We start from the raw sequence: 22,720 nt of genomic DNA, 5'->3' as shown, positions 1-22,720 counted from the left end.
TCTACATCACATATTCCAAACCACCACTCACAAAAGCAATATTCAATGTATATTTCAAGCCACAATACCAAAGTTATTAAAATTGTTAAGAACCATGAAATTTAAGTCACAAAGTTTTCATGTTGTAATTCATAAAACTTCACAAACCTCTCAAATAAAATTTAGCAACTTCTGTGCTAAATTCAGCTGGGTTCCTGCTCACCCTACACACCATCACCTCATGTTCACGTGGCCCCGCCGGGCCCGTTACAGGAGCCTGAACTCTGGCCCCATTAGTTCCCAGCCCAGGCACATGCATTCTGGACCTTAAACCAAGCGGCTGGAGCCTGCCAGAAGAAACATCAGGGCGTGGCTCTTCAGGAGCCTGAACACTGGCCCCACCAACTCCTGCCGAAGGCTCAGGCCTCAAGGCCACCGAACTAAGCAGCTCAAGCCCGCTGAATAAACTCGCAGGCCGTGGCTCAGCCAGGGCCATTGTGGGAGCCTGAACTCCGGCCCCAGAAACTCCAACCATCACCTCAATCATCACAAGTCCGCTAGATGAATCCGCCAGCTGTGGCTTAGCCAAGGCCACATTCGAGGCCTGGACTTTAAGGCCCTTTCGTTTTAACCATTCTCCAAGAGGGATATCATCATCATCTGAATCTTCATCAACATCAAAAGATTCAACATTAGGTCAATCACATAAAACATCTAAAAAAAAGAGAGTAATAGCTCCCAATGAAACAGGTCAAAGGGGCCAAAATTTATCAAAATGGTCAAAAGCCGCCTAATGTGCATTCCAATGCTTAAATTGTATTAGCTCGTTTTATTTTCATAATGTAGCGTTCACAATCATATTCGATTACATTAGCTATTAATAGTATTAAAAAAGAGTGAACTGTGGTTTTCGTCTTTGTGATTTGTCCAAATCTGTGGTTTTAGTCCAATAGTTTCAAATTTGCGATTTTCGTCCCTGTGGATTCATTTCACTTGCAATTAAACCCGAATTCAGTAATCTCATTAAGCCTGGTCGTTAAGCCCATCAGCGTGCCCTTCACATGAGGGGTAGTTTGTCCCTTTTTTTTTCCTTTTCCCCCAAATACACCCCAGCCCCTCACGTGAGGGGGCTTGCGAATTAGGACTAGGGTTTATTTGGGGAGAAAAAAGGACAAAACTGCCCCTCACATGAGGGGCACGCAGATGGGTGTAACAACCAGACTTAATGGGATTAATAAATTCGGGTTTAATTGCAAGTGAAATGAAACCACAGGTCGAAAATCGCAAATTTGAAACTATTGGACTAAAATTGCAGGTTTGGACAAACCATATGGATGAAAACTGCAATTTACTCTTAAAAAAATGAAGAAAAAAAACATGTTGGAAGGGTTGGTTCAGACCGACCCGCATTGACCCATTATTCAACTGCCCCATTTTTTTTTAAAAGATTAGACCCCATATCCCAATTTATTCATATACCTGCAGGCATAACCTCTTTGCCCTTTCGCTTTTTCTTTCTTTCTACGTCGGATGCTGTAAAAAAACCACACAAGGAAACTGTAAATCAGCATCGACAAACATATATATAATGGGTAACATGTTAAACAAAGTAAAAAGTGAAACGCATGAAATGGGTCAATGGTCAAAAAAGTCAAAAGCTGCTTAATTCGTTTTATTTTAGCAATGCAGTGTTTATAATCATATTTAATACATTAGCTATTCATATACCTGCAGGATTTTCAGATCCAACCTCTTTTCTCTTTGATGCTGTCAAAGAACCACACAGGGAAACTGAAAATCAGCATCAAGAAACATATATATAACGGTAGCATGTTAAACAAAGTAAAAAGGTAAAACATATCACATGGGTCAAACAGGTCAAAAGCCGCCTTAAGTGTATTACAATGCTTAAAACGACCTAACTCGTTTTACTTTTTCATGTGAGTTCACAATCATATTTGATACATTAGCTACTTATACTACTTAAAAAAATGAACAAAAAAGCTTTGGGAGGGTCAGTTCAGACTGACCGTTTTGACCTGCACAATAAAATGCATGTTTTGACCCGTTATGCAACCGTCCCCCATTTTACAGATTAGACCGCATATCCCAAATGTATTCATATAATGTATTCACCTTCAGGATTTTCAGGTCCGACCACTGTTCCCTGTTGATTTCTTCGCATCTCTGACGCTGTCAAAAAACCACAGGGAAACTAAAAATCAGGACCAGCAAACATTATACAATGGGTAACATGTTAAACAAATTAAAAAGTGAAACATATCAAATGCTTAAATGTCCTAACTTGGTTTTCTATTAGTAATGTAGTGTTCACAACATGTTTGATGCATTAGCTACTTATAGTATTAAAATTTCATGTTTGACCCGTTATTCAACCGTCCTATTTTTTAACAGATTAGACTCCATATACGAAATGCATTTATTGTTCCAAGTCTTATGCCCCCTTAACCAACTGAGCTACACGGCGGATACACGAAATGTATTTATATACCTGCAAAACTTGTAGATCCAACCACACTTCCCTGTTGATTTATCTGAGCATTTGATGCTGTCATAAAAACACAGAGAAGCTGAAAATTAGCATCAACAAACACACACACATATATATAGGGTTTGGATCTCTTTAGAACTCCAGAAAATTTAAGATTAACAAGAACTCCCAACAACCAATCATTGCATTTATTTAATTCATACATATAATATTACTTGAGGGAGTTTTGCCATTTATTACATGTAATTTTCTGATTACATAAGTTTACATGCGCAATAACCAAATTACACATATGTGTAACAACCAATCACATATATGTAACCATAAAACTACACATAACAAATGACAAAACTACCCTCAAATAATATTAAATATAAAACGGTTGATTGTTAAAGAGTTCTTTATCTTAAAATTCTTATGTAAGCATAATGCTCAATATATAACTGACTTTTAACACTTACGTGCAGGAGCGCTTTCAGATACGTCTGAACTCATGGTAGTCTACTATTGACTGGAAGGGCCAACAGCGTCTTGGATCCTCCTCCCGCATGTCAGCAAGAAAGCCACTGTATTTTCAATTAAACATGAGAATCTTTATAAAATTGTACAATTGTGATTTAGGTTTCTCTTGGATCATATGAAGAATTGCAAGCTTTCCTATATCTGATATAAAGGCCCATTGTTATTTATCTTCCCTTATCAGTACATGTGGCAAAATAATCAAATCAAAATGAGTTCAGATCAAAACGGGTAGTTTGAACTTGTAAATAGTTATTGTATTAAATATAGTCAGAAAACTATATTACTAAAACAATAGTATATATATATATATTTTAAAGAGAAAAAATTAAAACATAGTAACCATTTGAACACATGAATTATGACCTTTTTAACCCGTTTGACCTGTTTTGGCATTGACCAATAATAACCCTTTTAACCTGTTTAACCCCATTAACAAAATCTTAAGAATTTGGATCCATGAAAACATATATGATTTAAGATACAACTTGGAATATTTAGATAATTATCCACCCCCACACCCACTACCCAAGATGAGGTTGTCTTCTTGGATTTGAATCTAAAATTTGGTTTGCCAAACGACATAAGAAAATACAAATTGATACACACTTGATTTATCCTTTTCTTGATTTATTCTTTTGAATCAAAAATCCTTCTCAATTTCCATTATAACAAAAATGATAAGTATATGTAAACCCCAGAACGGAAATTGTTACACGGATACTAAATTGGCTATTTAGAGTATGTTGCCTATAAATAAAAAAATGAAGGGAATTTTTTGTAACAAAAAAAGGCCCGGCTGGGTATTGACCGGGCCAGGCCAAAAAGGCACTTCGAATAAAATAAAAGCAAGAAGGTCTTCTTTTTTTATCTTTCTATTTTGATCTTTCGAGCATCTAAATGGAATTGCTAATTCTATAATAACGATAAAGAATGTGAAAGAAATACTTAATTTAATCCTTACTTGATGTGTAATGTAACATAGTAATTATCTTTGTCAATTGGGAGAGATGGCTGAGTGGACGAAAGCGGCGGATTGCTAATCCGTTGTACGAGTTATTCGTACCGAGGGTTCGAATCCCTCTCTTTCCGTTGACGACTTTCTATTTTTTTCTAGTTAAGTGAGTTAAGTGTGTGGAATAGCTAAAAGAAAATAAAATATGAAGAAAATTGTAAAATAAAGCAAGAAAAACAATTTATTCTTCACGTCCAGGATTACGTCCTGGATCTCAAGCTAGGGTTCCAAGGAACACCAAGAAATGTGCAATTAGTATAAAATCTACAAGTTTATATGTAAACAAAGACAAACTAAACATGGTAACGATGCTAATTTAAATACACACGTACCGCAGAGTAAAGTTGCCGTGTGCCATTTGATGCAACAAAAACTACAAAGATTCGGCTTAACGATTCGAAGCTTGAAAACCCTAGTGGAATTGGGGAAAAAAAGAGATCAATATTAGATATGAGCAAAATCAAATGCATTTGGGTGATTTTCAAAACATCATTGAGCTATACGATCACACAAACTTATATATCAAAACCATTGTATCCAACAACACAGCATAATAATAGGATCATAGATTGTATAAAACTAACGAATCGATTACTGCGCGCATAATCCGTTATACAAAAGACTTCATTGATCAACCTTCCAATATTGATCAACTTAAACGATTGATTAACGATAAATACCTTAATTGTAACGAAGATCACTAAACGAAGACCGGATCGGAGAGATCTAAGTTCAGCGTTACTCACAAGAGGATATTTAGAAGACTCAGATATCACCAATGCGAATGGTGAAAGCATATAAATGCACAAATGTTAATTAGGGTTAGCCGCTAGGCCCATTAACTAAGCCTGTTAGGGTCCTTGGTTTTACTATCAATGCATGTGTGCACCTCTGCATTGCAATCAATATCATATGTTTCATGTTTGCATAAGTCCTAAGTCCTGTTCATGAACCACTAAAGAGCGGTTCAAAATGGTCGTGGCTTGTAGCTCGCTCAATAAAAGCTCGAATAAAGCTAGCTAAAAAAACTTGATATGAAACCGACTTGGGCAAGCTCGGCTCCCTCTTAGGCTCGTTTAACTTCGAGCTCAAGCTGAGCCGAGATGCCTCGTCTAACTTCGAGCTCGAGCTCAAACCCACGCTGGCTCGACTCATTTACAGCCTACTAATACAACAAGGGATCTCAAATCTTGCAAATGAAAAACACCGAATCGGTGAAAATTTTCAAAACCTAAATATTAACCAATAAACACTTTTTTGAGTATCTAGACGAGCAAAAGTGCTTATGCATATCTGCTTCTTATCATCATGTGAAATAAGTTGTTTTCAAATATTACTCATTTCAAAGAAATTACTTTTGGTGGATTCAAAATTACAACCTTACGCATAATATAATGAAATAAGTTGTTTCAAGTAAGATAGATGTTTAATACAAGCATAACGTCACAGACTCGCAACGAGAAAGTAAAATTTCTTATGGCACACACCTTTCCTTATTCGTCGAGGCACTCTTAATACGCGTAATTGACGATGAAGCCGCGCGTTTACACATTTCCATGTGGACTCTGTCTTCAAACGCTTGGCTTGATTAAATTGGCAAAATCCCAAACAAACCCTAACATATACCAAAAGTAAAGAAATGTTTATAAAAGCCATGAGATTCATTCTACATAAAACACATGATCATATCTATGTTACAGGTCTAAATAATCGTAAAGTAAACTTTTTGTCCCAAATGAAGAAAAAAAACACAGTGTAAATTGATGATTCAACAAATCAGAACCCGAAAGACGAGATGTTGTCTTGATAATTAAGCATGTATGCACATGATTGAGCATGAAATCACACAGAATATAGGCTTAATTTCATCATTATAGTAATATTATAATACAATGAAACGAGATGAAAAAAGGAAAACTCACCGGCCCATATGTATATGTCGGATCTTGGTTGAAGATGTTTATACAGAATTTGAATGTTAATGAAAACTGTGTTAATAGATAAACCTCCATCCACGGTAGTTCTTCAAAGGGGATTGTTTATTATTATTATTATTATTATTATTATTATTTTGTGAATTTTACAAATATATACGGTAGATTGTTCATGTGCGTGAATATAAAGATTTTGGGACTTCGATTAACGGATTTCCCTTTAAACCGGTGAGAAGCCGAGTCATCAATGTTGTGTGCGATTGCATGATTGCGGGAGTGGATGATCATATGTAGGTGTAGCCGGGGTGACCGGACTTTGTTATAATATATTATATAATAATAGATGGACTTTTTTCTATTTTAATATTATTAAGGCTGATAATAATATACAAGCGGTTCTAGCTTTAAAATATCCTAATTAATTATCTCTCATTAATCAATATATGATCATCTATAGTTCTATACATAGGGTGACCATAAATCTCTTAGTGAAGTCAACAACCTTTCTTTGAAAGTGTTAATTAGGGTCTAAGATCAAGTTCGACCGTTTAATTTACGGGAGTGTGAGTGCTAGTTCGAGTTCATTTCTATCTACATGTCCAAAACTCAGACATGACTTGTTAATAGATTTTTTGATCGGTCTGTCCCGGGCTCGGCTCATTTATTAATTGTCTTATTATTTAGCACATATGTATGGTATGGTAAAGTCTCACAAGTCATGTATGACACATATATAAAGATGCAAATTTGAGGTATTGACTGTTAAATCTTCAGCATGATTGTATTTTGTAATGGATGACATTTACTTGTTAAATTTTTAACTTTGATTGTATGTATAAAGTTATAAAAAGATGGAAATAACACGTTTAATCCTTTTGGTTTATACTGTCTCATAATCGCCCTGAACAAAAAACAACTATTTTTTGGTCCCTGAAGTAGTAGTCAAACAACATTTATACAAAACCCTAATCGAATTACTAAACATCAACTGGTAGGCTAAATGTTTGTTTTAAACGGATTAGGTGATGCAGAGCAAAAGCAATAAAAATTACAGACACAATTCTTAAAATTGAATAAGTTTTTACTGATTTCCGGATTGTCAAACCATTGCAATTAAGCCCCTTATAAAGGAGATTTCTTAGTTTGACAGAAACCAATTGCAACCCATTTGTACAGAAACAGGTCAATTTGAGCTTGGAATGAGGGATGTCACACCGGTCAAATGGATAAAAAACAGCAGAACAAATGGTGCTTTAAATAGTAGTAGTTGTGACATAAACTACAGTAACAGATAAAACAAGATTAAAAGATAAAAAGAAAATAACCAGATTTGCATCACATAATCCAAACCACCAGTCACAAAAGCAAATAAGCAATATTCAATGTATATCAAGCCACAATACCTAAGTTATTAGGACTTCACAAACTGCATCTTGTGTGCTAACTTCATCAAACTTCACAAGCTTCTCAAAAACAATTTAGCAATTTCTGTGCTAAATTCAGCAGGGTTCCTGCTCACCCTACATACCATCACCTCATGTTCACGTGGCCCAGCCGAGGCCGTTACGGGAGCCTGAACTCTGGCCCCGCCAGCTCCCACCCCAGGCTCACGCATTCTGGACCTTAAACGAAGCGGCTGGAGTCCGCCAGAAGAAACATCAGGATGTGGATCTTCAGGAGCCTGAACACTGGCCCCACCAAATTCTGCCACAGGCTCAAGCATCATGCTCACGGCCACTGAACTAAGCAGCTCAAGATCGCCAAATGAAACAGTAGTCCGTGGTTCACCCACAAAAAGTTTTGGCCCTTCAACTTCCAGTGCTTTTCGTTTCTTCTTATTCTTTTTAATGTCAAGGGCCTTTACTTTACTGGCAAACACTCCAACGGTGAGATGATAATCTGAATCCTCTTCAGCATCAATATCATTGACGTTTCCTCCTGCTCCACAAGATTCAACATTAGGGGCTGCAAACAGGTCAATTTCAGGTCAATGGGTCAAGCACATAAAACATATACAAAAAGAGAGAGATGGCTACCATCAAAACAGGTCAAACAGGTCAAAGGGGCCAACAGTTGTCCTAAATCAAGTAATATTGGTTTCATAATTGTATTTAATACAGTAGTTACTTAAACTACAAAAGATGAACAGAACAGTATTGCAATTCAGATTATATTTAATGGTTAAAAAAGGTAAATACGAAGAGAAAAAAACTAGCTAACAATGAAATAGGTAAAACAGCAACGGGTCAAACATGTCAAATGCCACCTAGTGTACTGCTGCTTCCAATGTCCCAAATTGTTTTATTTCAAAGAAATTATATCATAAACTTTGGTAATACAGATATCATGATTACTACCTAACGTATTAACAAAACAAGAAAAAAAAAAGAATATTAAGTTATTAACTATATGTAAAACATATCAAACAGTTCAAGCAGGTCAAAAGACGCCTAAAGTGTATTCCAATGCTTAAAGTTAAAAATGTCCTAACTCGTTTTATTTTAGTAATTCAGTGTTCACTGTCATATTTGATACATTAGCTACCTCCAGGCTACAGCTCTAAAGGAAATGAACAAAAAGTACATATAAGTTACATGTTTTGACCCATGATTCAACAATCCCATTATTTACGATTAGACCCCATATCCCAAAATCAATTCATATACCTGCTGGATTTTCAGAAACAACCTCTTTTCCCTTCGGATTGCTTTGTACTTCCGTAGCTGTCAAAAAACCACATTGAAACTGAAAATCAGCATCAAGAAATATAGGGGTTGGATCTCTTTGGAACTACTAAAAATTTAAGAACTTCAAGAACTCCCAACAACCAATCAGTTTATTTATTTATTTTATATATATAATATTATTAGAGGATAGTTCTGCCACTTATTATATGTAGCTTTGTGATTACATACAGGTAATATATAGGTAAAAAAATTACATATAATAAATGACAAAACAAACCTCAAATAATATTATATGTATAAAATAAATAGATAGATAAATAAAATGATTGATTGTTAAGTGTTCTTGAAGTTATTATATATATACACACACATATATAATGTTCAATTCAAAACTGACTTTTAAAAAACTTACCTCTAGGAGTGCTTCCTTCCAGAAGCCTGAATTTGTGATAGTCAATTAATTCTTGAAAGGCCCAACATTTTCTCGGGTCATCCTTGCAAATGCTAGCAACATAGCTCCTGTATTTTCAATTAAAAATTAGAATCTGTAAAAAATATATAATTGCAATTTACGTTTTTCTTGGAACATACGAAATTACAAAGAATTGCAAGCTTTCTTGTATTTGATACAAAGGTCCCTTGTTATTTATATTCCCTTATCAGTATATGTGGCAAAATAATCGAGTCAAAATGGATTCGGATCAAAACAGGTACTTTCAATTTTGTATATAGTTTTGATTGTATTAAATATAATTACAAAACTATATTACTAAAATAATAGTATATATTCTTTTTTAAATAGAATAATTTAGGACAAAATAACCATTTGAACATATGCATTTTGACCTTTTTAACCCGTTCGACCCACCCGTTTTGGTTTGGCCGATAATAACAGCCCAAATTGACCCATATCCATAAGTATAAACCACTAATAAAGACTTAACAAGTTGGATCCATGAAATCATATATGATTTAAGATAGTCATAATTTTCAAGCTAGGGTTTCAAGGGATACCAAGAAATGTTAAACTAGTACCAAATCTACAAGTTTATATATAAGCAAATATAAACTAAAACATGCTAAAGATGCTAATTTTAATCCACACATACCGTAAGCTAAATTTGTCACCTTTAACCATATCAAGAGAAACCATCTGATGCAACAAATACACAACAGCTCACCTGAACAATTAGAAGCTTGAAAGCCCTAGAGTGTAAATGGGGAAAAAAGTAATTGTATAAAACTAACGAATCGATTCCTGCGCGCATAATTCTTTATACAAAGGACTTCATTGATCAACCTTCCATTCTTGATCAACTTAATCGATTAATTAACGATAAGTACCTTAATTAAACTAAAGATCACTAAACGATGACCAGATCGATTAATTAATGATAAGTACCTTAATTAAACTAAAGATCACTAAACGATGACCAGATCGGAGAGATCTAAATTTACCTTTTCTCACAAGAGGAACTGAAGATTTAGGTATCACCAATGTAAATGGCGAAACATATATATGCACAAATGTTAACTAGGGTTAGCCGCTAGGCCTGTTAACTAAGCCTGTTAGGGTCCTTGGTTAATAGTCTGCATACGTGTACTTATATAATCAATATCAGTAATTTCTCTTTTACCTTCACAATATTTGTTAAAAGACCTCTAGTCACACACAACCCCCCCCCCCCCACCCACCCACCAACACACACATACACGAGGGGGGTGTATCTGATAAAGGGTATCATGTTTGCATAAGTCTTAGCTCGTATACCGCTTACAAACAAGGGCATTCAACTTTTGCAAATGAAAGACAAAAGAAACAGTGAAAAATGCAAAACCTAAATATCAACTAGCAACACTTTGAGTGTTTAGACAAGCAAAAGTGCTTATGTTTAATTAGGTGAAATAAGTTACATGTTTACGCATATAATGAACCCGCGTGTTTATGCATTTCCATGTAGACTCGATCTTCAAACATTTGGCTCATCAAGTTGTTTAAATTGGTAAAATCCCAAACAAACCCTAACATTTGCCAAAGCTAAATAACTATTTATAGCAGCCAATTAGTTACATTTGCACAAATCAATAAGATTCACCACTCACAAAACACATGATCATATCTATCTTACATAATTAACCATTTATGCACATGAATTCAGCTTCCAGTCGATACAATCATACAAAATATATGCTTTAGTTCATCATAGTTATATGCAATAAAAAGAGATGAAAGAGGAAAACTCACCCATATGTTGGATTTTGGTTGAGGCTCATGAGGGTCGAAAAGCAATGCAAATAACCTTGATGAATTTGCTCAGATTTTTGAATTTTCTGGGCCAAATTGAGAAATTGTGTAATTGTAGTGAGGGAAACCTCCATTGGAATGGAACTTGAGATGTGCCAAAACCCCTGTTAAAGTTCAGGGATGGTTGTTGCAGGGCAATAATTTGCTTATTTTACAAATATATATTCATTGAAAATATCGTCCCAAATCCTAGTATACTTACCTTTGTAAATGTCATCTCAAACATAGGGGTTTAAATGAGCCAACCTATACTCTGAGTCCGGCCCGTTTCATTACAAGAGTTTGAGCTCAAGCTTGTTTCAAGTTCTATGTCTAAAACTCGAGCACAACCCATTAATAGAGTTTTGCGCTCAAGCTCTGCTCGGGCTCGACTTGTATATTTACCTTTGTAAGTGTCATCTCAAACATAGATATAAGTAAGATGCTGTTGCAAAAATTTCTCATAAAATGTTCTTGTATTTACCTTTATAGAAAGGAGGCACCAACTAACAATCAAACATCTTCTTTAATTAAATAACTGTCGAATTATACGTTACATTCGTCTTCAAAAATGATCTAGCAAAACAAGTACTTACCACTTGGTTCCAAATGTATATATCAAAAATGCAAAAAAAGAAACTAATAATAATGGTAAAAATAATTATAAGATGCTGTTGCAAAAATTTCTCATAAAATGTTCTTGTATTTACCTTTATAGAAAGGAGGCACCAACTAACAATCAAACATCTTCTTTAATTAAATAACTGTCGAATTATACGTTACATTCGTCTTCAAAAATGATCTAGCAAAACAAGTACTTACCACTTGGTTCCAAATGTATATATCAAAAATGCAAAAAAAGAAACTAATAATAATGGTAAAAATAATTACTTACCAATAATCCCCACAAGAACAGAAACCATCTTTAAAATGATGGTACCGATTAACATCTCTAAACACAATCTCCCTCTCAGTAATCTTCGATATAAACTTTATCGCCACGTGACAATCCTCACAAACCCGAAGATTCTTCGTTATCAAAAGTTTACTCTTCGGGCGTGTAGTAATAAGCCCAAACGCAATCGCCAATCGTTCACTATGTCTACACACCATTTTCATCTTTTCATCATCATCAACATCATGAAACACAGGTGTAACATTCGGGACATATCCCGCTTCAATCATCAACTTTTCAATTCGTTTCAACTCGTCGTCTATCTCATCACACATCGGATGAGACGTGTCACTCGAAAGAAAGGCGTGCACTTTGTTGTTCACCTCAATCCAACTACACGCAACTTCTTTTTTAAGTTTTTTATTAGTCATTAATTCGCGAATCTTTGCGACCCCCTCCCATTTTCCTGCTTGAGCATAAATATTCGACATAATCACATAATTTCCAGCTTCACCGGGTTCAAGTTCTATAAGTTTCTCTAATGCAAGTTCCCCTAACTCCACATTTCCATGTATTTTACATGAGTTTAACAATGCACCCCATATGCCAGAATCGGGTTTAATGGTCATGCTTTTTATCATATTATAAGCTTCTTCTAAACGACCATAATGTCCAATTAGATCAACCATAGATGAATAATGTTGAACAGTAGGTGTTATCTTGTATTCATGTATCATTAAGTTAAACAATTCCTTCCCTTTATTAAGTAAACCACCATGATTACAAGCCGAGAGAACACCCACAAAAGTTATATGATCCGGGTGTGTTTCACAAGTCATCTTATCAAACAACTCGAGTGCTTCCATCGCATACCCGTGCATTGCATAACCCGTGATCATAGCATTCCAAGAAACCACCCGCTTTTCCAATAACATGTCGAAAAGGCTCCTTGCTACTTTGACCGACCCACTTTTTGCATACATGTCAACTAACGCGGTTTTGACTTTATCTTGAACCACAAACCCTTGTCTCCAGCTATACCCATGAAGCTCCCTGCCTTGAAACGGTGCCGCCATGTCAGCAGCCGATGAGATAGCAGTAACAAGAGTCGCAACAGTCGGTCTCACCAAGCATTTAGCCATCTCACCACATAAACGCAAGCAATCCTCCGGATGCCCATTTTGCGCGTATGCAGCCAACATAGAGTTCCACATAACAACATCTCGTTCAGGTATTTTATCAAACACCTGGCGTGCACTACCGACATCACCACATTTCGCATACATATCAATCAACGCAGCCCCCACAAACACATCCCTCTCCCACCCGGTCCTCACCACATGTTCATGAACATCCCTACCGACATCAATCGCGCTCAAATTCGAACACGCTTTGAGAACAAACGGGAAAGTAAAATTATCCGGCACAATCCCATGATCAATCATACTATAATACAACGAAACGGCAGCATTATATGGGCCATTCCACGCATACGCGCGGATTAAGACGTTCCAAAGAAAGACATTTCGTTTGGGAATTTTATCAAACAGTTGGTGGGCATTGGATAAATAATTACACGAGCAGTATAAATCAACGAGTTTAGTGGCTAAAATGGTGTTGTAAGCTAACCCAGTAATGAAAAGATGTGCGTGAAGCTGTCTGCCTGGTTGAATAGCTCTTCGGGCAATGAAGGTTTTGAGGATTGATTGGTAGTCTAATGGTGAGCGATTGGTGAGGTGGAGGCGTGAGTGATGTAATAATCGACATTGGATATGAGAAATCAAATTAATGATGGTGGTGGTGATTAGTTTTGGTGTGGCATGAATTCGAAACAGCATTTGAATACAGGTGTAACCTAGCGGACTGATTTAAGCAGGGGTGTGTATACTTCGGTTCTGTTCGGTTTGTTTTGTTTATTGGTCTCAATCAAATTAATCGGTCGGTTAGTTGGTTCGTTTTAATCGGTTAATGATTTTCATTCGGTTTAGTTTTGTTCGGTTGATAACCAAAATCAAATTTGGACTAAAAATTTTATTTAAAAGTACATGAAATGAAGATATAAATAGATGAAAAACGTGAAATACATAAAATGAAGGTATAAAAGTTTGAAGTATATGAAAATATGAATGGTTTGGTTCAAATAATGGTTCGGTTCGATTTTTTTTTGTTAATTTTGATTCGTTTTCATTAGTTTTTGGTTCAGTGTGATTAACGGTTTATATATTGCTCACCCTAGCTCCAAATCTGATTAATGCATATTCGAGGTTTTATATGCAAAAATTACCAAAACAGACAACTTTAACCAAAATTTTATAAATAAGACATTGAAAAAATTATCTAATCAATATAGGCATATCAAATAGCATTTGCTGACATCAGCTCCTTAGACACCAAAACATATCTTCCTTTCAAAATTGACTTTGCACATGTTGATGATATGTGTCATAGTTAGGCTGACCGGTTACCTTAACTTAGATAAGTAGGCTAGACAAATGTCTCGACTAACAGGGCTATAATGGAACTCGACGGGCCATGACAAGGCACCTTCCTAGCCTAGAGTCTGTCAGGCTCAAGAAGGTGTTTCGCCATACCCAATCAGGCTCTGTAGCTTTGTCAATCAAGATAACTATGTAGCCTACTTATTATAGTATAGGCAATCAGTTACCCTAGTTGAGGCACATGTATCATTATAGATGTGTGAGGTCATTTTAAAGGAAGACATGTTGGGCTCATTTGGTGTCCAATGAGCGTTTGTAGGCAAATCTTATTAGATATGCCTATGTTGATTGGGTATTTTATCTTTTTATAGTTACATATATAATATAACATTTATATTGAGTTTTTATCATGAGTGTAAGTAGTTATATCTATATTTATATAAATACTATTATAGTGAATGAATCATGAGAAAACTAAATAGATTTGAGAAACCGGATAAAATTACGACTAATCAATCAATTTCTTTAAAAAAAATTATTATGAGCTTAGAAATAGAAAAAAAAAAGAACATAGACAAATTAATAATAAAATAAATACGTAGCTTATGAAGTTACATCTACTTAACGTATAAGCTATAATATATATATATATATATATATATATATATATATATATATATATATATATACCTCGTATGAAAGATGTATATGTAATTTTGTGAGTTACATATATTATATTTAATTTTTGTATTGCATATTAGGTTAGACCAATGATAATACATATATGTTGAGAGGTATGAACAAATGCATTTATAAAAGTCATCACAACTTTTAACAATGAAATGAAACAATGTAGCTTTGAATTACATGGTTAGACTTGTAGTTTTGAATTAAAATTATGAAATATAACAGATGCAGGAAAATTAAGATATTAATCGTGACCTCCATTATCACGCCATTCGTATTTTGCTTTGAAGGCACAAATTCAACAATGTGATCGGTCACTGCCACCATCCAATCAATTTCTTTTTGCCACCTTGCTTTACTCTCAGCTGGCAACGGTTCTAAACGCAAGAGTTCTCCAAATACAGAAGCTGTTGAACAAATGGAATTAACGAATCAAATGAGAAGCTAATGGTTTGATTATAGATTATTTTTAACCGAGTTTTGTAATTTGGCGATGGTTACATGTGTATAAAATATTCGAAAAAACCAAATGATGATTATGACTTATATATAAGTAATTTAATAAAACAGATTGAGCTGTTTTATATAGATTTGCACTATTAACAAAATTAAAGCATGCAATAAACAAAATAGAGAGTCTCAAGCAATTAAATGGAGCCTGATTCAAATGCTAAACCCATCAATTCAAATGGAGGCGGTTCAAATAGACTCAACCAGACTAGTTATATAACAAACATGGCTCAATTTACTCGACTCCAAGAAAACCGAGAAACAAAAATCCAAAAACAAAAACCAAAAAACATGACATGGACATATTATTCTTCCAACTTCTTACACAACAAAAACCTAAAAGGCTCTCATTTCTAACAAAACCAAGGAATACGAAACAAACCCCCGCTTACCGACAAGATTGGTGATGGCATTCGATAATGCTAAAGCGGAGGAAACACCTTTTCCTCCACCTGACATATCCTCACCTAATAACAACTTTGCAAATCTCTCCTTCATCATTTCCATATCTACAAACATTCATAAAAAAATAAATAAATAAATAAATAAATAAATAGATATCAATACGTTGAAATCAAAATGAAGTCGAAGAACATTGTAATGCACCCGCATATATAGACTCTAATTCAGGGTCTAGCTCAGCATTGGCGTCTAAATGATCCTCGGCCATTTTTAATATTCAATTGCTCGAACTGTTTTGGAATTCGAGCAGAGAGATTGACAGAATGAAGACGATGAAACGTATGAAAATGGAAGAAAACTGAGAAAAAGGTGAAATGGGAATTGATAATATGATGGTTTGGTTTGTGTGTTTTGGAAAGATTGAAAAAAATGGTTGTTGGAAGAGGAATGGAGGGAACGTGGGGTGCATGTTACAAACAGAAATTAAAACATAAAATTATTATTACTATACTTTTTTACGATGTTACATTGTCTTACTTATATTTTCTTTATTATATGCAATGTTACCTTTTTCCGGGAGAGATCATCGGTTCATTACAAAATATCGTATCGTGCGCGAGCCATATGCTTTGTCATGATGGGCCTTCGTGCGGTCGTTTTCCCTGGAGTTGATGGCGGACCGGATCACTAGTGTCTAGTGCTTTATGAGATTGCGGGTGGGCGGCCTTTTAACAATTGGTGTACCCAGGTGGTCGGACTTTGTTACTAGCTCAAAAAAGAACCCCAATCAACAAATCTGAACCGAATTGCTACATATTTTTCATAAACTTGCCTAAATCAAACAATTACTTTGTATTAAAATATCATCATTTTCATATTGTCGTATAAAATTTCACAATCAATCTTTAATACGGTACTTTAAAGTAGGCTTGCCAAATTGTATGTGCATACGTAACATATCCAATGTAAACTTCAATTTGACCTTTATTATTTTAATATACAAGGGAATTATGTTGATATTATTATCATTATTGACAAAAATGAATATAAATAAAAGCGTTATTGTCGACAGCAGGATTCGAAACGCGCAGGCAAAGCCCAACAGATTTCGAGTCTGTCTCCTTAACCACTCGGACATATCGACAAGTTGCAATTTGCTCCATTCTGAAGCCTTAATATCACTAGTAACATTTGCACATAGTCAGTTGCTTATGTATTTGGAGCTCATTTTTATACTCTCACTCAACTTGAGTTGATTGATGATAAGAACAGGCAAAATGAGGATCAACCCGTATACAAAATAAAATTACAAGCCCAGCTACAAATTAAAAATAAAGAGACTTTTTTGCTAGAGAATGATGTTTCCCATAGTGAAAGATCCCGGCTTGAATAAAAGAAGAAGATTAAATTTTGAACTAATCTTGAGAATTTTTTATTTGTCTCCTTTTGGTCAATGCATTTTTTATTTTTATTTTGTTAATGCGAGCTACAAATTAGGTTCATTTAGGGGTGTTCAAAAATTCCGAATTCGTATATGAAATAATCGAAAATCCGAATCTGAATTATCCAGAAATTCGGATTCGGATAGTGATTTTGAAAATTTCCGGATATATTTTTATAATTGTTATTTTTTCCCCATATTTAGGATATCCGGTTCATTATTCGATTGGATATCCGAATTTCGGATTCGGTTAGTGAAATCCACTATCCAAAAGGTCCTGATAGACGAAGTTCCGATATCCAAAAATCCGGATATCTGAGTTTCAACACCCTTAGGTTCATTGGGTTACAATTCTTATTGTTCACAAGTTTGATGGGTATAATCATAATTTAGATGTTGTACTCTTGTAAAAGTCCATTAAAGTATTTTGCATATTAAATTTCCTCCACGTGTTAAATTTCAAACAAATTATGAATCTTATTTATTCATATAGGTGGGTGTAAATGAGCCGAGCTTGAGTTCGACCAGGCTTCTTTTAAGCAATTTTTCTAGAGCTCGAGTTTGGCTTGTTTCAAGCTATTTTTTAAAGCTCGAGCTTGACTTGTTTCAAGTTTTTTTTTTCTAAAACTAGAGCATAGCTCGTTTCGCCTTTTTTTTTCTAATGCTCAAACTCGGCTCATTTAAAGCTTTTCTTTTTGAAGCTCGAACTTGGCTCATGAGTAGTGCACTTGTTTTTTTAAACTCGAGTTTGACATATGCTCGGCTCCTTAAGAAGTTATAAACAAATGTCTTTTGTTATTGTTATTATCATAATTTGTAAAATATTGTTTTCATTATTTCATCCGACCGAGGGTTTTTTTTACATGTTAAGGGACTTTTATGACAAAAATAAAAAAATGTGTTGTTTTTTAATATGCAAAATAATGTTAAGAGATTAAAAAAAACACAGAAAATATGTTAATTTTTTATGTGAAAAGTTGTTACTTTAACGGTAAAAAAATAAAATATATTTTGGCTTTTTTATCCTTGAAATGGTTACCACTTCGACCATATTTATAGCGCTAGCGCATACCATGATAATATTATACTTATTGCAAAACACCAAATAATAATATCGATTACATTTTTCATCATCATATTTGTGAGATTCATACTCTCCCAGACAAAACAAAATTTTAGCTCTATAATGCTCTAAAAAAGGGCAAGCTATTTTATGAACGAGCTCCGAGCTCTTCTATACTCGAACTTGACTCAATGAGTCGATTATTTAAATTTTAAAAACTTGATTTGGCTTATGAGCAACTTTTCGATTAAGCTTGATTATTTTGTTAAATTATTGATTTGTTTTTATGATTTATAATAATTATTAGGTTTTATATATAACATAATATATATTATGATTAACTTAGTTTTAGCATAATTATATATATAATAATAACTATTATATAAAATATATAAAAATATATATAAATAGCAGGTTTGTTTAGACCCGCAAGCCTAATCAAACTCGATAAGTGAAATTTAGACTCAAACTCATTTATAAAGTAAGCTCCATTAATGGAGGCTCAAGCTCGTTAAAACTCAACTCGATTCAAATGTTTAGCGTGTTTATCTCGAGCGGCTTTACTCATTTAGATCCCTACTTTGGATCGGATTAAAATAGGTTCCGGACAAAATGAATTTGGACTGAAAGGTCTATAAAAAACTCTATGTTTGATTAAGATCAAAACGGATTTAAACCAAAACAATTCTCAATAAGCCAGTATTTGTGATATTTTTTACATAAAATATTTTTATAAACAAACTTACGTTTGCCATAACTTTTGTTCCCGTTATTTTAATTTTTCATTCATTATCACAAAGAAATACTTCTACAAAACCATATTATATATTGACGCAATATGCGAATGTGTTAAGGAATTCCATATAATTTACCGATTATAGTAACACACACACACACACACATATATATATATATATATATATATATATATATATATTCTTTGCTTCATTTGATATTTGTCGCTCATTGCAAAGCTTCCTTTCTTCTCCGTGTGCAATGGTACATCCTTTGTTTCTTTAACTTGAGTCCGATTCAAACAACTTCAACTTTCCTTCTCACCGGAAACTATCATTCCCACCTGGAAGTCATCGATTTAAAGACTCATGAAGTTCTTCGCAAACATGTTTGAGGCATGGTTCAAACGCAAGTTCGACACGAAATGGCAAGTATATATTTATGTGATGGATTTTGATTTTTACGGTCCGGTTTAATTGATTTTGGTTTCGGGAAATGACAAACCAAACCAAACCAGCCAGACTGATTTATATTGTTTAAATCAATTTTTTTTGTTCAAAATTGTTAGTTTGTATTAAAAATAACAAAAGTAGGTCATGAACATAATACATATTTTTTTCTTTTGAATATTTTTATTGTGTTAAACATTAGCAAACTAAACATTGATCATACGTTGATGCGAATCGAGATCATCAAGAGAAGGCGAAATGCAATGCAAAAGTTTTTGAGGAGTGATATTGCCGAGCTTTTGAGAATTGGTCACGATTCTGAAGCATATAGAAGGGTACTTATTTCTTGAATGATATTCTTTTTTCTATTTATATGTTCTAATTTAAATATTTTATTAGAAAAACACCACTGTTTATCAAAACTGCGATCTAAATTATTTAAACATATAATAAAAGTGAATCAAATTGGAGTAGACCGCGACATGGTCCCGGTCCAGTCCGAGACTAGTTACATACAATACTTTTCTTTTGTTCTCCAAGACAAAGACCGGTTATAGCAATTAGCAAATCTTGACTCTAAACATGGTTAGCCATGTATCCTTTGGTAACCCTTAGCATTTGATGAAAACAGGCTGGGAGGCTATATCTTGACCAGAATAGAACACTATGCTATGATTTTGTTGGGCGATATTGCACACTCATCTTAGACCAACTAACAACAATAAACGACCAAAGGTAAGAAAAAACACATTCGTTAATCAATTACTCGGTTATTGACGTTGTTGGCAGTTTGGCTCTTATTTTCACTTTAAAACCGCAAACCCAATTCTTTTCATACACAGTGAATGTCCGGAAGATTGCAAGGAAGCGGTTTCGTCTTTGATATATGCGGCTGCAAGATTTGGTGATTTGCCAGAACTACCTACACTTAGAACCTTATTTTCGGAGAGATATGAGAAATCGTTTGAATATCACGTCAACAAAGAGGTCGATTCTGGTTAAGATTTAAAACATGGCTTATAGGGTTAATCTAAAAACAAAAATGCTTCATGTCTTTCAGTTTATCGATATGTTGAATCCTGGTCGTCCGACAGAGGATATGAAAATTCGGCTGATGGAAGAGATAGCTCAAGAACATGGTGTAGAATGGGACCCCGAGTCATTAGATACTAGATTATACAAACCGTTTTCATCTCATCGTGTAAGTTCTAATTGTTTTTTTGCCATGGTTTTCGAACCTAGACAAGACGAATCAGTTAGATCGGTAGATCATATGGTGCAATTACTCTTTTGATTACGAAAACATTGTATTTAACTTGTAAATTGGTGAGACTAGGTTATTAATAAAAAAATTATCAAAGGGGCATGTGGCCCAACAGCACCAAGTTGTTGAATTGTCGTCCCATTTAAAGTTGTGAGGGGTTCAAATCCTGTTATCGGTAAAATGGTGTAAATTTACAAGTATGTCTAGAGGTGTGTGAATTAGCATTGATAAGTAAATAAATATAAATAACTGAAGTTAAATAGAAAAACGCTTTTTCTAGAGATACTCACTCATTAACATGAAAAATATGATTTCTGTTGTTATGTATTCATCTAACATGCTTTTCTAGTTGCTTTAAATTTCAATTAGAAATTGTATTATTTCAATAATGGAACTTATTTAAACATAATTAAAGGGGTTGTGTACCTTGTGTTTCTGATTCTTCACACTACAAAACATTTTTAGAGTCGTAATACCACAATCTTTTTTTAGCAATACACTAATTTCTTAAATAAAACGATTATTAAATTATTCATTATTAAAACACATTTAGATTAAGAGAAAAAGAAGCCCTTAGTTAAAGGCATAGAAAATGAGATGGAAGAAGTCGTTGATGGGAGACGGGGGACCCATATGTTAGATGCATGCTACAAAGAAGGGGGAGAAGAGTTGATAGGACATATGAGAAGGGCCAATGGGAAAGGCTCTAGCAATGTGGATAGTCTTAGAACGTAATTTAAAACAAATGCCTCAACCTACCTCAACTCGTATATCAATTGTGATGATGATTTTAGTATATTTAAATCATTTTAGATATTGATAAACATTAATGGTAATTATAAAGTAATTAAATCATTATAGATAATACAAAGCTGCATAAGACAAAAAGATATTACATTAGATTTTATGTTAGGAGCTAAGAAGTGCTGAGTATACACTAAATCAAAGATAATATGATTTTGGACTCTGACGAACTTAATTTATCTAGTTTTTAACATTTGATGTTTTTTCCCGGTAGGACTGGTCCATAAGAGCCGGTGACGATCAAGACAAAGACTCTCGCGGACCTGAACATGAAAACGAGTGGATGATCAACATCCAAGAAACAATAAACGATGACAACAATGCTCGTAAAAAAGATGAATTGGATGCTGATCTCCAAAAGCAAGCAGAAAGTATGCGTCATCGACTTTGGAATTACCTGTCAAGAACCACAAGTCTACACTCGACGAGTAGCCGAGAAACAAGCACCAGTTCCGATGGAAGTTCAACTTCTTTAGACGATTCAACCAAATCAAGGTCATTCTTCAACTTTTGGCCGCCTTACGTGAGAAACGATCCCAACAAAAAGGAAACAAACTCCAACGTTGTTTATGATTCCCCAACCAATAATAAACAAAAACATGATGGCAACAAAGAGAACAAGGATGTTTTGGTTCATCCAAATGTTGAAAAGCGGGACGATGAAAAGGTTGTAGTGGCAGAACGGGTTAAGAACATACGACGGAGAAAGAATGGTGCTTTGCCACGTGTGAGCTCAGTAGCGGTTGAGGAACCGTCAAATTTAACGGTGAAACCTCGAATGAGACATGTTCATCCTAAACTACCGGATTATGATGAAATTAAAGCTTGGTTTATGGCTTTTAGAACAAAATCTTAATGCTAATGATTCATGTTGGATTAAAGTTAGCACTCTTGTTAAATACATATATGGTGTACATTTTATATTGTATTTTATTGTATTGTATTATTATATATAACAAATACAGGGCAACTAGAATTTTAACTAGTGTTTTTTTTCTTAATGACTCTTGAAAGTTAAAAATGTTATTATAAATTATAATTTTAATAACATTATTCAAATTATATATTTTTTTAAAAGACAACTTCTTTTTAGTTATCTTGA

General features: G+C 34.3%; 1 protein-coding gene, 2 long non-coding RNA genes, 2 other non-coding genes and 1 pseudogene across 6 annotated transcripts; 2 read left to right on the top strand and 4 right to left on the bottom strand.

Moving 5' to 3' along the window:
* Positions 1–1,332: 1,332 nt before the first annotated feature.
* Positions 1,333–5,656, bottom strand: LOC143547741 (uncharacterized). Its single transcript, XR_013137830.1, has 6 exons — positions 5,513–5,656; positions 4,358–4,437; positions 2,953–3,057; positions 2,492–2,548; positions 2,116–2,172; positions 1,333–1,746 (listed from the first exon to the last, which is right to left on the bottom strand). It is a non-coding gene; the product is annotated as an uncharacterized LOC143547741 (long non-coding RNA).
* Positions 4,015–4,102, top strand: TRNAS-GCU (transfer RNA serine (anticodon GCU)). The gene has a single exon. It is a non-coding gene; the product is annotated as a tRNA-Ser (tRNA).
* Positions 5,657–8,399: 2,743 nt separating the features above from the next.
* Positions 8,400–11,531, bottom strand: LOC143547729 (uncharacterized). Its single transcript, XR_013137827.1, has 4 exons — positions 10,892–11,531; positions 9,756–9,852; positions 9,059–9,165; positions 8,400–8,682 (listed from the first exon to the last, which is right to left on the bottom strand). It is a non-coding gene; the product is annotated as an uncharacterized LOC143547729 (long non-coding RNA).
* Positions 11,532–11,663: 132 nt separating this feature from the next.
* LOC143547728 (pentatricopeptide repeat-containing protein At4g21065 pseudogene) lies at positions 11,664–13,668 on the bottom strand (annotated as a pseudogene).
* Positions 13,669–16,925: 3,257 nt separating this feature from the next.
* On the bottom strand, positions 16,926–17,006 carry TRNAS-CGA (transfer RNA serine (anticodon CGA)). Its single transcript has one exon. It is a non-coding gene; the product is annotated as a tRNA-Ser (tRNA).
* A 2,751-nt stretch (positions 17,007–19,757) lies between these two features.
* Positions 19,758–22,511, top strand: LOC143547727 (uncharacterized). Of its 2 annotated transcripts, XM_077039084.1 has the most exons (4): positions 19,758–19,885; positions 20,182–20,285; positions 20,393–20,751; positions 21,833–22,511. In XM_077039084.1, exons 3-4 carry the CDS (start codon positions 20,563–20,565, stop codon positions 22,472–22,474), a joined length of 831 nt encoding a protein of 276 aa, XP_076895199.1. In that variant the 5' UTR covers positions 19,758–19,885; positions 20,182–20,285; positions 20,393–20,562; the 3' UTR covers positions 22,475–22,511. The 2 variants fall into 2 exon arrangements, with proteins under 2 accessions (XP_076895199.1, XP_076895198.1); XM_077039083.1 differs by lacking the exon at positions 19,758–19,885 and having other exon boundaries at positions 20,160–20,751.
* The last annotated feature ends 209 nt before the right edge of the window (positions 22,512–22,720 follow it).

The sequence above is a fragment of the Bidens hawaiensis genome, unplaced genomic scaffold (assembly GCF_021521415.1).
Source record: "Bidens hawaiensis isolate Kalapana, Puna unplaced genomic scaffold, B.hawaiensis_p1.1 tig00014824_1, whole genome shotgun sequence".
In the NCBI taxonomy this organism is placed as follows: Eukaryota; Viridiplantae; Streptophyta; class Magnoliopsida; order Asterales; family Asteraceae; genus Bidens; species Bidens hawaiensis.
Note: the sequence above shows the minus strand (reverse complement) of the source record. Positions and strands in the feature narration are given on the sequence as shown.